Raw genomic sequence first — 14944 nt, 5'->3', positions numbered from 1 at the left:
GTATAATTTGATCCTTTGATACTTGTACTGCCATATTAAAAAGATGAAAGGGCGATAGATCATGAGTTGCTTTCAACACAAAATGTTGCCGTAGAGTTTAAGAGGGGTCAGGGCTTGGTGAGTGGCTCAGACTTTATCAAATGTCATTTTACTACAGCAGCATGGGAAAGCTCTGTGGAAGTGATATTTAATTTCTTTAGAAGGAAAAGCCTTTTTCAGCTATGTACATTTAGTGCTTTAACATCTTAGGCTCTCATGATAACATTTCTAATCCCTTTTGCTGCTTAATCTTAGTACAGAAGCAAAGCAGGCTAGGCAAGATGTTTGCTAATGGGGGATAATTAGCTGAAAAATACCTTTAAGAAAATCTGCAAATGATAAAGTCTAGGCTAAGACTTTAAAAAGTAAGTCTGGCTTTTGCTGCCTGGCTGCCAAGGCCGCTCCTAATGAAGTGAGCGTGGGTTTAGTGAGCCCTCTGGGAGAAACATTTCTCCCCTAAACACCTGAAGACAGACCTCTGGAGATGGAGCTACGTGGAAAACTTTTGGCCGAGCTGTAAATTTTCATTGTGTGCAGTAAGGGACGTTCCCTGCAATGGGAAAGACAAAAATCCTTCGGGGTCGCGTGCGTGAGCACCTTGGGCGATGCTGAAGGTCCGGGGCTGGCACCCGCCCTGCGGGGAGGTTTCTGTGTGCGCAACGGGGCGTTAGCGCGGGGGTTTGATACAATTAATTGTGAGTTCTCTGCTTTTGTTCCTGCCGTTTTTAAAGCAGGTGATTGATTGTTGCAAACAAATTATCAAGGGGTAGGAAAAGTAGGTTTTGATTAAAAAGGCGTTTGATAGTTGGGCAGCCCAAGATCTCTGCCTGTTTGCCCAAGTCTCTGCTTCTGTATCAGGAGGAGCCTTTGGCTTATCCCTATGGGATAACAAAATCACTGACGTATTTAAAGATGCACCTATTTGGAAGAGTTGTTCTTGATTTCAGTAAGAATTTGGTCACCTGTCAGAGGCAGGGTCTTCTGCAAAGCCCAGGGGCGTCTCCCTGCACTCCAGGCTCCTGCTACCTCAACAAACCTTGCTCCGAGGCTGTGATCCGGCGGGATTTGTGCTGAACACGAATAACCCCAGTGAAGGGCTGGGACTCTTTTCGTGCTTGACATGAAGCCTGTGCTTAAGCACTTGCTACGATTTGGCTCTGCACCCTCCCATGCTTTGGTTTACCCCTAAATGCACCCGGATCTAAGCGGGGATGCAGTGATGGAGCAACCCCAGCAGCAGCATTATCCCCATCCCCAGGGCAAGCTGCTTTCTCAACCTGCTGAGTCCTTTTTTTGGATGGCTTGAGGTTGCCACATCTCCGGTGGCTCACGTGAAGTTACAAACAAAGCCAGGAATCCAGCTGTGCCACCACACGCACGTGATGCAGCTACAGCCCGTGCTGGGCACCCGCTGAGAAAGGATGTGGTAGGAGCAAGGAGGGGAGAGCGACTTCCTGAAGAGGAGATTTCATCAGCTGCAACCATCAGGAAGGTGAAAAATTAAACCCTTGCACCAGCTCTGGGCTATGAACCCTCCTTGGGTGTCAAATACCCCGCTGGCTTCCTGCAGGAAGGTCCCGGTGCTGGCAGCAGGACCAGCAAGTGGCTTCTTTGGGGCTGTGTCCCCATGCGTCCTGCTCTGGGGGGACCTGGTGATGCTCCCGTGGGGTGGACGTGGTGGGGAGGTGACAGTGGTCCCAAAATGCGCTGAGCTGCTGAGCAAAGCAAGTTCCAACGCGCCCACCCCGCTCCCTCTGCGCGTCCCGGCTGGGGCTTTCTGCCTCTGCCGTAAAGGCGGGCGGTGAAGGCAGCTTTTAAAGCAGGATTTAGCCCACAAAAGGGGCTGTGGCCACCGTTCACAGGAGGTACAGAGGCTTGTATTAAAAAAAATAAAAGGCGTTATTTCCTCCACCTCCTGCCTCTGCGGGGTGGGCGACTCCAGCCGCCGCCGTGTCCCCGTGGGTTCCCTGCAGCCTCCTTGTGCCCTGGTCTGGCCGGGGGCTGCGTGGGTATGGGGTCCTCCAAGGAAACAGCTGTGGTCCCCATCACAGACCAGTATCCCCAGTTGGAGGCTGAGGTGATGACGGTCGTTGCCTTCAGCCTCTCTGCCTGCGGGTGCTGGAGGGCTCTGTGGGCTGGCCTGGGGGTCCTCAGACCTCTCCTGGTCCCTGTGTCCCCATCTTGGCTGTGATCCCAGCATCTCTGCTTCTTTCCCAGGACTGAGGACCCCCCCCCCCCCCCCCAAAAAAAACGTCCCCGCTGGTGGCTGAGGTGCTCCAGTGCCCGGGATGCTCCAGGTCTCACCCCGAGAGCGCAGCGTTGCTCCCTCCGTCGCCACCCCACCAGCACATTTGCCCCTTCCCTGCCCCAAGAGAGCTGCTTCGGGCTGCAAAGCCCCGTGAGGTCTCGAGCCCCGGGGGTGGCAGCTCCGCTCATCACCCCCAAAACCCCAGCGATCAGCGTTTTAAAAAGGCAAAACAGCAGCACCGAAAACCAAAAGCCTTTTTTCTCCCCACGCCCAGCTCGGGGGATGCTGCGGTTCGCGCAGGGCTGGCCTCCACGGGAGAAAACGGCCCGCTGTAACCCCGGGGAGAGGAGCTGCTTTCCCCAGGATTTGGGGTGCGTTGGGCTAAATTCGTGTCTGAATTCGGCAGCTGCAGGAGGTGGCATCCGGCAGGAGGGCGCTGGAAGAGGGCACGTCGGGAGTCTCTTGCTCTCTTTTTTTTCTTTCCTAATTCCACCCTTGCTCAATGTTTGGTCCAAGAGAAAAGGGAAACTATTTGAGGCGTGTCTGGAAACCAGGAAAAAATAGGAACACGGACATTTCCATGGCACCTTCTCCTTTTGCTGCATAATCCCGGGTGCCTCGGAGGGGCAGGGACGATGTGAAGCCTCAGCCTGCTGCCTGCACAGAGCGTGCCTCAGTTTCCCTACCTGTAGGATGGAAATATTGACTCGGGTGATGGGCATCGTCGCTCCCCCTGCGACCCTTTGCAGGAGCGCTGCTTTATGACCCGGCGTAGGGAAAGACCTCGGGAAGGGCGACGTGCTCATCCTCCCCGGCGGGTACCACGATTTTCAGCCCAGGCACCTCTTTGCACCAGATGCGTGGCCTGGGGTGTCGGAGCAGGAATTTCCAGGGTAAGGACATTTAGCGGCGTCTTATTCCCCATAATTAGGCTGAAGCATCGTAAGTGCCCTCCCACGGCAGGGCAGCGATTGCACCAGGTCTCTGCAGCGGCGCAGGTCACCGTGCCCAGCGCGCCTCTGCCACCAGCGCTGCAACGGGGAGCGACGGGCGCGTGCCTCAGCCGGGGCCTGCTGTGTAATTTAATGTTCTTTTCTGTCTCACGGGTGTCTGAGTGTCACTGAGTGAGTCTCCCCTGCTAATTTTGCATAAAACTGTAGGTTTTGCATCAAAACCTTCGGCTCAGGCGGCTCAGCGGCGCTGGCACTTAAGTGTTTCTCAGCCAGGAGCTGCTGCAATCACGGTGCTGCACAACGGGGTCGCGAAACTGCAGGGACTTAACGGGCAGCAGTTGTGAAGCTGGTGCAATAATGGTAAAATAATAATCTGAAATAATAATCTGAAATAATAATCTGAAATAATAATAATAATAATAATAATAATAATAATAATAATAATAATAATAATAATAATATTGCATGGCCAGAGAGGAAGAATCAGTGGAACGTCTGCAATAGTTCTGCAATATTTCCAAGCAATATTTCTGTCTGAATAATTAAGCACAAGAGAGAAGCCAGCTTCAGGGTGGCGATATCCACCCAGATGCACCGAGAGTCCTGAAATCTGGTTTAGGGTGGGGAGACCCTAAATGGGGGAGACGCAGCCTGTCCGTGAGCTCTGAGGAGGGAGGGGCAGGCACGGGGCGGGCTCTGCCCTGAAACAATCGGTCAAAGCAGCGAGATAAAAGGGTGAGAAGCCCCAAAAGAAGGGGCTCTCCACAAAAGTTAAATTACAGCACTTAAAACCAAAATATGAGTCTAAATAAACATAGACGGTTAGTTAGTTATAACTCTTCGGGCTCCTCACCGTCCCCTGGACCCAGCAAGTCCTTAAACACCGGCCAGGAGCATCTGCAGAACTGGGGCTGTAACTGGAACTTGCTGACACAGACGAGGTGAGAAATGTATTTGTTTTCTGACTAATTTTAAAGACGGGTATTTTCTGTGCCTCACTCGAGGGATGAAGAATATTATGGTGTGTATTTCAAATGAGCCATTTCAAATGCCATTTATTATTTTCCCGAAATCCCTTTCCATTTAAGTTGTCACAGCATGGGGCCCGCTCGCGCTCCTTCCTCGCTTACTATGGCAAAAAAACCCCCAAAGCGTCGTTCAAAAACCCTCCCCCCCGTTCTTTTATTGTTTCAAAATTCAAATACAAAGGACAATAACATTCTCAGAAAAACAAGTTTAACAAATGCAGAGAAGAGGGGGAAATATTTGATACTAATCATCGGCGAGGGCGGCAGCGGGCCGGCGCGGTCACGATCCGCCGATGCCGGCGGCAATAGCGATTGGCACCTCCGCTCCCCGAAGCCCCGGGAATGCGCCTCAACGCCCCGGCACCAGGCCTGGGGCTGCCCCCCCGGACCCCCGCCTGCCCCGAGCCCCCACGGCCCCACGCCTGCCCAGTCCCAGTGCCCAGCCCCGTCCCAGTTCAGTCCCGTCCCAGTGCCTCCCTGTCCCGCTGCCAGCCCCGTCCCAGTTCCCATCCCAGTGCCTCCCTGTCCCGCTGCCAGCCCCATCCCAGTTCATCCCCATCCCAGTGATTCTCTGTCCCACTGCCAGTCCCATCCCAGTTCATCCCTATCCCAGTGCCTCCCTGACCCGCTGCCAGCCCCATCCCAGTCCATCCCCATCCCAGTGATTGTGTGTCCCACTGCCAACCCTGTCCCAGTGCCTCCCTGTCCCAGTGCCAGCCCTGTCCCAGTTCATCCCCATCCCAGTGCCTCCCTGTCCCAGTACCGAGCCCTGTCCCAGTTCATCCCCGTCCCAGTGCCTGCCTGTCCCAGTGCCGAGCCCTGTCCCAGTTCATCCCCGTCCCAGTGCCTGCCTGTCCCAATGCCCAGTCCCATCCCAGTTCATCCCCATCCCGGTGCCTGCCTGTCCCAATACCTCCCTGTCCCAGTGCCAGCCCCATTCCAGTGCCAGCCTCATCCCAGTGCCTGCCTGTCCCAGTGCCCAGTCCCATCCCAGTTCATCCCCATCTCAGTGCCAGCCATCCCAGTGCCTGCCTCTCCCAGTTCATCCCCATCCCAGTGCCTCCTCGTCCCAGTGCCAGCCCCATCCCAGTGCCAGCCCCATCCCAGTGCCAGCCTCATCCCAGTGTCTGCCTGTCCCCGTGCCCAGTCCCATCCCAGTTCATCCCCATCTCAGTGCCAGCCATCCCAGCGCCTGCCTCTCTCAGTTCATCCCCATCCCAGTGCCTCCCTGTCCCAGTGCCAGCCCTGTCCCAGTGCCTGCCTCTCCCAGTTCATCCCCGTCCCAGTGCCTGCCTGTCCCAGTGCCCAGTCCCATCCCAGTGCCGGCCCCGTCCCAGTCCCCATCCCCATCCCCGTTCCCCGGCCCGCCCTGCCCCCAGCGCCGCCTCGGCCGGGGCCGTGGCCGGGACCGGCGTGGAGCGGGACCGCCGCGCATGCGCTCCGCCCTCCCGCGGGACGGCCGGGGCACTAATTGTTGCCGGAGTTAAAGAGAAAAAGACCCGGTACGCGAGAGAGGCACCGGGCGGCCGGGCCGGGGTGAGTGGGGGCGGCGGGGGGGACGGCGGGAGCGCGGGAAGCCGCCGGCCGCCATCTTGTGGCGGGGGGCGGCGGGGCCGAGACGGGCCGGGCCGCTTCGCCGTGGCGGAGCCCGGCCCGTCTCGGCCCCGGGGGCTGTGAGGGGAAATGGCGCCTCTGGGGTGAGGGGCAGCCCCGCGCCCCGTCACAGCTCGACCCCCGGCGAGGACGGGCCCCTCTCGGGGGGTCTCCTCCCCGCTGGGTGCTGAGGAAGCCCCCTCCGGGTTTCCCTCAGGGTAAAGCTCCCAGTTGGGTGCGGAAAGTGTGTTTTAAACCACTATAAAGGGGACAGTCCGCTGTAAAGCTCAGCTAAGGACGCGTTCAGAAGACGAGTTTAAGTTGTTCATAGGCTACAGAGCAAAATTATAAAATATTTACAGTTTCAGGGGTGGTTTTTTGCCTGTTTCTAATGGGTCCATAAGAGGTGGTTGAGAAAATCAGGGTTATCCAGCCCTGGTCCCAGCTCCAGCAGAAACTTCTTGGGAGCATGAAAACTCAAAAATATTAAAAAATATATAAATACAATGCAATAGAAAGAGATCTTGGAGACTTATCCAAGACCAGAAAGATTTAAGTTTGAAAATAGAGATTTTTACGAGGGAAAAAAAACAACATCAAACTTTCTGACAGCAAATTCAAAGATTTGAACTAATGATGTCAAGATTTTATGAACAGAGGGAAGGCCAGTGCCAGATAAATAGAGGGATAAATATAATACTTTAAAAGTATTGACCACTGCTCTGGGTAAAGATCGGTATGGACAATCTTAATGAAGTTTGGTGTTAAGAAGAAAGGGATTAGGACAGTTTTATTGACGCTTGGTGCCGCAAGGAATTGGATTAGATTTTTAATATGAAAACATTTACTGTAATTTATTCAAATATCACCCAGATAAGCTTAAAAAAAAAGAAACAAAAACATACGCAAGTTGGTCTGTAATTAGGATTAAGAGATGAAGAGCTCTGATCTTTTGTGCCAAATTGCATAAGACCTCTCTGGTTCATGTCTGGTTATGTAACAAAACAGAAGTAAAAGGAGAGAAAATGGGTGCTTGGTGCTGCAAACTCTTCTTGCAGGCAGCAATTAACAACAGCCCAAGATGGTCTTGTTAGCATCAGTGTTTTGCTTCCCCGCTCTTCCTTGTCCCATCTATTTAGATTATATATTTTTGAGGGTGGGGACAGTCTTTTCCTCAGTGAGGGTTTCTACTTGTCAGTGTAAGATATGTAATAATAATTAGTAAAGAGTCCCCGGGGTAGTTTGCTGGATTGTAGTCTTATAAAGTAATTACAGATGCAATTAAAACGAAGGACATTTTTGGCCTCTGTGCTCTAGTTTTGGCCTAAAATTTATTGCACCTTATATTGCAAATAATCCCATTAAGGCTGAATGCGTGTGAAATAAATTGTAATTCGTCGTGAGTACAGAGGTGGAAATAGAGCCTGAATTTGAGCTGCCGAGTACAACTGGGTACAACTACTGGGCAGATTGTGCAGGGCCAGTTCCATTTTTCTCGGCCAGAGTTAATTTATCTTGCCTTTGTGGTTTTTATTGCCATAATAAGTAAGTTGCAGTAGGGTGAGTGGTTACAAACAGATGTGCTCTGCAGACGATTCCTGACCAACTGACTTCTCATGGCCCAAGGGTGTGTTTTCTTTGCCTCAGCCATGCTGTTTGTCCACACTTTTTACCACCAGTTCTTTATTTTAAGAATGGAATTTTAAGGCAGTAGCGGGAGCATGGGTCTTTAGACTGATTATGAAGAGTAGCATCTAGAATTTACTTAAAACAGCATCTGCATTTTTACTTTATAACGGTTGGCTTAAAATTGTGTTGGTTTATCTGCAGCAGAAGGTCTGGCTCTCCCTTATCTCACTTCTATCTTCATGCAAAGCTTTTAGTCTAAACGCTTCTAGGTATGAGGATATATTCCACTGGCGGGGGGGATGTGAATTTGAGAGTAAAGCCTCAATATAACCCCCTTGTCCTTTTCCATATGAACGCGGGTATTTTTCAAGAGGTGAGAAGTGTAGCGGGCTGCAAGCCTGAAGATGGGTAATGAGATCAGATTCTCCCAGGGTGGTGATGGAGACATGGATGGAGGTGTGGAGCGTCATCTGTTCAGCCTTCCTGTGCTGGGCCGTGCCTCACCTCTGCGCAGGAAGGGGTTTTGGAGGCCTAAGTCCCATTATCAGAATTGCACAATTTGAACATCAGGAAAACATAGTTAAACTGGGTCAAAACCAGACTGAACCACAGCGGCAGTTGCTCTGGACCTTAATAGTCTTTCTGCGGAATAACAAGGTAGTTCCTGAGTTGCAATGTCAGTTCTTCTTCCCCAGACAAACACTGTTCCCTCTCTCCTGTAGTTTATAATTTTGAATCTGTTTCAGCCTTTTCTCAAGCCCTCCAGCAGTGTGTTGTCTTGAGGTAGAGGAGAGGGAAGAAGGTAGCACAGTGGGTTGAAAAATTAGATCAGAGACTGGGGGGAAAATTGACCAAATGTTTACTTGTTAATGAAGCCTGGCAGCTGAAAGCTCCGACACGTGGAATCAATTAGCAGTCGAAGCAAACAGAGATCCTACCAAACCCCGTCCTTCCTAATTAGCACTAACTGTGCTCCACAGGTGAGGTATGCGTGCAGATGTGCTTTGCTAAATTTGGCAGATTTCTTTCCAGAGGATGGTTCAACTTATTGGCAAAATACTTCACCTCCAAGGAACGGATGTTTTATTACTAGGTTTAGCATCTTTTAGCTCATCTCCTGTTTTTGTTTTTTTTTTTTAATTTCTGATTGAACCCAGCTAAATGATGGGATAAAAGCATGGTAGATCTAAGCAGAGGTAGAAGCTGTGTTCATGAACCACACAGGATTTGTTTTGATAACCCTATTATGCTGCAGCTTTTAAACCAAACAAAATATGTGATTTAAGCAAGAAACCTGAACATAAGCAGCAGCAGCGTTCATTCTTGACTGGTGTGAGGCAGATCAAAGCCTCCTCGCGTGTTGCTGTTTGGCTGGCAGCAGGGCGGTGCAGAGCTGAGGTCCTGTTGGCACATCAGACGATCCCAGGCATGGAAATAGTCACCGCTGTTAAAAGTCATCTGTCTCTTTGTGGTGGGGTTGGTGGAGACAGGAGTTTTGGAAGGCTTGCAGGGGTATGCTGTGTCTTCCGACCTGCATCAGAATGGCTTTTCCATTAGTGCATGGCGGCGCTTCTTGCATTCCTGCTGCTCCATGTCTTTGTGTGACCCTTTCTTTTCTCTTTGCACATAGTTTGTTGGGTTGTTGTTTGGTTTCTTTGACTGCTTCCTTGTATTTGGTCTCCATGCTACTTTATGGTGTCCGCAGAAGCTGGAACGTGAACGGTGAGAACGCTGGAGCAGGGAGAAAATGGCTGCAGTGAATTTACAGGGTGAGCTGCAGAAGCTTCAGCCTTCACTTCCCTTGTTAATGCTAAACTCACGTGCCCTTGTCGTGGCTCTTAGGAGAAGATGCTTTCTTCCCTGTGCTGTGCTCGGAGGATATCTATGGCTAGAGAGGGATGGCAGCGTGGCGCAGGACCCGGGAGCCTGAGCTCTGTCCTGTCCGCTCCCATGCACGGGAGCCTGAGCTCCGGTTTCCCCGTTGGTGCTGGAGCTACGTCCACTTCGGGGGCGGAATATATGTACGTTTGGCATAATGTAGCCTTTCGAATGAGCTAGCATAGGACTTAAGTTTGGTTTTTTTTAAATAAAGTAAATACATAGGAAAAAGATCAGTCCCATAAAGGTGTATTTTTTAAAATTTATTTAGTTCAAACAGTGCAAGGCCCTTACCTGCTCATTGTCCTTCACTTGTCTTGAAAGCAGGTGCAGCTTTCTGTACTTCCAGCGGGTCACCCTTGGCTACAGAAGGGGTGCTGAGAAGGAACTGCCTCCGAAATGCCTGGGGAGGGCCTGCGGCTGCCCTTGCTCGCTCAGTTGAGAGAGCAGGCATGGCAAGATCGGGGACGGTACTGGGTTGTTGGAGAAAAACAGCGTCTCAACTCTGGTTTGTAACTCTTACTGTACTAAAGGTGATACAGGGATATCAGAGCCCAAGGTATCATTTGTTTATCCTTGTTTGATAGATCACAAGATGTTTATAAATTGCATTTGGAAAATGTTGGTACTTCTGTGTGGATTGTGGGTGAGGCTTTTTTCTCTTTTTTTTTTTTTTTAAAGAGTTAGCTGGAAATTTGGGTTATAACTTTTCAAGGTGAAAAGTTGGGTGATGTAGTCAAAGTGAAGAAAGTGTGGGATTCTGGGCACTTGCATAGACGCTCTCAGTGAAGCTCCGAGGCGTGCACAAAATCCTTTAGAAAATCAAATAGGACTAAGCATATAGTTAACTGCATTGTTGGATCAATAACAGCAATAATGCTCATGAAATTTGCACATTTTCTTCCCCTGCTCACGTTTCATGACTCTGGTATCAATCCATCTGTACTTGCTGAAACTTCGGATGGGAAAGGAGGGATGGAAAATGACTTATGTATGTGTGCAAACTGTGCTTTTTTTCATATTATCTGAAAAAGTACTTCTCTAGGTTTTTGTTTAATTAGTTCCTTGACTAAACACTTAACTTTTCAGACTCAGATGGTTTTCTAAGAAGATTCATTTTTGACCTAACCTTTTCTGCAACAGGGACAGTATTTTTGCAATTTCTCATTGTATTTAACACAAAGGCGGCACATGATGCTTAACTGAAAGAAGTTTGGATATTTTTATATGGCCATTTGTGCCACATTTTACTTTAATTCCTTCATTCTGTAGTAATGCTAAATCTGCAAATAACAATTTGACTGCATACTCTACCAAGCTATTTAGAAAACAAATACCAGAAGAAAAATCTGTTTTGCAATTTTTGTTGCACAATTATGTACACAGAATATGGGCACTCTGGCTGGTTCTGCCTCTTGACTTCAGCATCAGATGGATCTGAAAGACATGTCTACACTTACTTGTATTTTTTAAGTTTGCTTTGTCAATTCCGGGCACTTTTTTTCTTTTGAAATACTTGACATGCATTATTGAAGGTGGAACAATTGCTATTGGTGTCAGTATGACACATGAAAAACTTGTGGAGTAGATAATGGTAGTTCTGGAGTTTAATACTAGTCCCCTTATCACCAATCATTTGGAGCTGAGATAACCAAATATTCCCCAGAAAATTATAAGTATTCAGAAAAGTACAATGTAGTAAAGTGGCTTCAGAATAGAAGCAAACAACTAGTGCAGAGATTTTACATCCCTTTAAAACATCTATCTGGGAGCCTACACCCAACATGCAGCCGTTACAGATGTCATAAATGTTGGAGGACAACAAAATGTTATGGTAATGGCGCGCTCCTCTTGATTGTTTTCATTAACTGCTTCCACTATAAGAGCATGTTTTATTGCAAAATTAATTCTTTGTGTCTTAGTTAAACATGTAAGTGGTGTGACTGAACTTTTAGTTTTCCATTAGAAGAATCACTTTTTTCCCCCCAGCACTGCAATTTTTATGTTGTCACAAAATTGACTTTATCTTGAATCACAAATCTTACAGCTTCCTCACAGGTCATTAAGTTTTGAGTGAAAATAGTTCTGATTATGAGTGATGGGAAGTATTTATGTCTTGCATCTGTTGTTGCAGAGTTTGGGTCAGATTTAGAAATGGCAGAAGTTCCAGTGTCTTGCTAGGGAGTGCTTTGGGTCGCTCCTGCAGAGCTGCTTCTGAACGTAACAGTTTTTACGGTGTATGATTTCTGTGTGGCATCGGGTGAAATTCATGAGTGTGTCCAAGTGTGATAGTGGTTACAGGTGGTTCCCGGAGAGTGGCATTGGCAGTGTCACGGTCTCAGGCCTCGAGGAGACGTCCCTGGGCCTCCTGGCTGAGCCCACTGAGTGTTAGGTTTGCACAGGGCTTTGTCAGTGGCCGGGTGCCTTCCCCAGAGCCACCGTTCTTCAGGAGCAGGAGGTGAGGAGCTTGGCACCAAACCCTTCTTATGAAAGCTATAAAAATGAAGTTAAGATGTGCTTCTGTTCCTCGCTTTCAGTAAACAAACAGAAAGCATTAACTCTGTGGACATGAAGTAGATTTTGTACCTTCTGTTGCGTCCCTCGCCTTCTATCAGGAAGAGGTCGAAATGCTCTCCAGCGTAGCACTGAGTGCCTTGTTCAGCTCCTGCAGCAGAAGGGAGAGGAGAAAGGCTGCTTCCTTGCTGGCTTCACGATGTCACCTAACTAAAGAGAAAGGTAGCAAAGTGAGTATGATCACACGTGGGAGAAGTTAGACTAGAAGTGAGGCAGTGCCGCTCTCGGCCTTCGCAATCAGACGTGCTGCCGCTGACTTGCCGCACGCTTGCTTTTCAGCGTGCTCCGTGGGGAAAGCTGGCTGGCGTGTCAGCTGGGCAGGGAATGGGTTTGTGTGTAAAATGGGCGCTTTGCAGAAAGTGCGTTCACGTAGGGAGCAGCCACAGCCTGTGTGGGTGCTTTTCTTTCGGCAGCTGAAATAAATATGTGCATGTGTGTGCATTTTTGACACAACAGCTTTTGAGCTACAATGCTGATTTGGGCTTAGTGCTAGGATCAGCGGCTGGGTTTAAAGTAAACTCAGAATATTGCTGTCTGATCTTATAAATTGATTTAAGTCGCATTGCCATGGTGCCTGTTTATTTGTCTCTCAGCACAATAACACCTAAGCATAATCTGTACATTAATGTGTACTTCGGGTAACCTTGGAAGGGCTGTATTGTACAAACGAACATGGCAAACTCCCGAAAACCAAAGTAGTTTATCTTAGCAGTCTTGCAGGAGAGCTAAGACAGAAAGTGTTCGCTGCTTCTCCGTTCCAGCCCATGCTGCAAGCCCAAGCCATCCCTCTCCTTTCCTACACCATCTCCCACCTCTAATCTTTCAGAGCAGTATTTTCCTTGTTTTGTAGTTACAATTTTTCTGTTTTCGTGAGAAACAAAAATTAGTAGGAAGTACGATGGGTGGAGCCTGGGATTCCTCAGTTCTGAATTTTATCTTTTTTTTTTTTGTCCCCCTTCACGGACATAGTGAAAGCACTTAGATCTTCTTCACACTGTTAATGCTTGCCGGTGGCTACTAACACTTTCTCTTGAGGCGTTGGTACGGTTCCATTGCAGGCTCTGAAAGTTCATTTCAATCCCTGACTGATGAGGTTCCTGGAGGTGAGGCTGGTTTTTTTGGTAATGGTATTAGTTCACCCTTGCAAAATATTACTTGCCCGAGGTGAGTAATAGCTTTTGATGGGCAAGTAAAGTATCATCAGTCATCATCATAGCAAAGGACAGGGAAATGATTTTTGTGTCTGAACGGGTAAGTGTTCAGAGCAGTTCCTGAGACCAGATTAGTTGTGCCCTGCGAGAACTCATGAAATTTTTTTTTTGTTTCTGTTTAAATTGCAATTCAGTTCTCCACTAACGTCATAAAAGTGACTGGCAGATCTAATGCGTTGGGTGTTAGACACTGCTGCCAAATCTTACAAGAAACTGGGGATGCACAGAGCTCTGAATGCCAGCTCGCTTTGAGTGCATATATATTACACTGAATTAAATGGCCAGCTTTGCTAGGTTTCCCATTCAGTTTTGGGGAAGAAAGGTGATTTGTAAGTTGGTTATTCCCAGAACAGCCCAGTATCAGATGGTTTTCTTGATGCCAGCTGCTTCTCGAATGGAATTTTGCCTCCTGGTATGTGGAGGCTTAGCCAGAAGGGCTGCAAACTTCAGTGTTGTTACTTGATTTACAGGCTTTGGGTTTATTGCACTGTTGTGTTTCTCATATTTACCCTCATATAAAGACACTGAAATCCTCATGTGATTGGAAATCCACCTGGCACCATCTGAAATGGGATTTCTGTTGAAATGTTTCTTTTCCCATTAGGTCTGATGGTGTATAGAGAAATACAGTGAACCCCCATTTAGCCTTCACGCTTTTATTTGTTTGTATGAACTTGCGCCTTTTTTCTTCCTTTTTTTTTTCTCTCCTAACTAAGGCAAGATGGATGTTAAAAGCCAAAGCTGGTTTTCTACAGTAATGATGAAGCAGTTTCCCAAGGCTGCACTGTGGTTCAGTGGCAGAAACGAGATCACAACCTGAGCATTTCTGACCTCCTCTGCCTATGGATTCCCTATCTGAAGATAACGCACAGAGGTCTGAGTGGTAGCATATTAATTATGAACTATTATCTCTGTCAGGGTGGTAGTCATTTATCATTTCATAAATCTGAATCTGCGACTTGGGACTGAATGACTCATCTTAGTTTTGCTATATCTTCTTTTGCGTTAATGTTTCTGAGTCTTAAAATGTTAAAGATGAAAAGCAATCACAAATAGGGACAAATGGGGAACGTTCGTGCTTGACTACGGCTCTTCAAAATGTTTCAAGTGAGTTTCTGCTGTCTTTAATTGCACAGTTTGTTTCTCTTTATTGGACTATCTTGGTTTCATTGTAGATTTACTGATAGGGAGCATTATAAGAAAAGTAATTTCTTTATTATATTTTTCTAGGAGTTTTACTAGATTTATAAAATATAGAGATTAAAAAGGCCCATTATTGTATCAGGTCTTCTCTGGTTAGTACAAGATTATTTTCTACATTGTGATTTTTTTATAGTTTTCCTGGCCCAGGTTTAAATAAATTCTACAACTTAATTACTTCTGTCTATGTATCTTCCAAGCCCCTCGTCCCAGAGGGAGCTCTGTAAATAGTCTTGGTGTTCGAGCTTCTTTATTTTTAAAGCCTGAATGCAAAGAATAACTTCTAAAAAGTGATGGTGTTGCTCTTGCTGAAACTGGCATCAAAACATTGGCTGCAAACAAGTGTTTATAGACGTACAAGGCTACATCAAATATTAATGTAAGGCGGGCCTTTGGCTACAGTCGTGCAATACCACCCTACATAAGGCTTCTTCAGTCCGATTCATAAATCTCCGTACAGCCGTGGCACGCGGTGCTGATGCGGATGTGTTCTGTGTACGTAGCCAAGGACACGGGCTGCGCGTCTTCCGCACCTGCAGTTCTGTTAAAACCGGTAGAAGCTGCACTGGCTTCTGCAGCTTGACTGCTGCT

General features: G+C 48.1%; 1 protein-coding gene across 5 annotated transcripts in view; it reads left to right on the top strand.

Moving 5' to 3' along the window:
* The first annotated feature begins 5684 nt into the window (after positions 1-5684).
* Positions 5685-14944, top strand: part of LOC142092942 (lethal(3)malignant brain tumor-like protein 3) — a 51289-nt gene continuing 42029 nt past the window's right edge. Inside the window, exons 1-2 of one of the 5 annotated variants that reach the window (XM_075173666.1) lie at positions 5703-5804; positions 9693-9876. In XM_075173666.1, the coding sequence (XP_075029767.1) occupies positions 9768-9876 (109 nt within the window). In that variant the 5' untranslated portion in view covers positions 5703-5804; positions 9693-9767. Of the gene's footprint in view, positions 5805-9692; positions 9877-14944 lie in introns of those variants that run through there. The other 4 variants (XM_075173668.1, XM_075173667.1, XM_075173670.1 and 1 more) reach the window with 4 other exon arrangements.

This window comes from Calonectris borealis, chromosome 25 (genome assembly GCF_964195595.1).
Source record: "Calonectris borealis chromosome 25, bCalBor7.hap1.2, whole genome shotgun sequence".
In the NCBI taxonomy this organism is placed as follows: Eukaryota; Metazoa; Chordata; class Aves; order Procellariiformes; family Procellariidae; genus Calonectris; species Calonectris borealis.
This window is presented reverse-complemented; position numbering and strand designations above follow the sequence as displayed.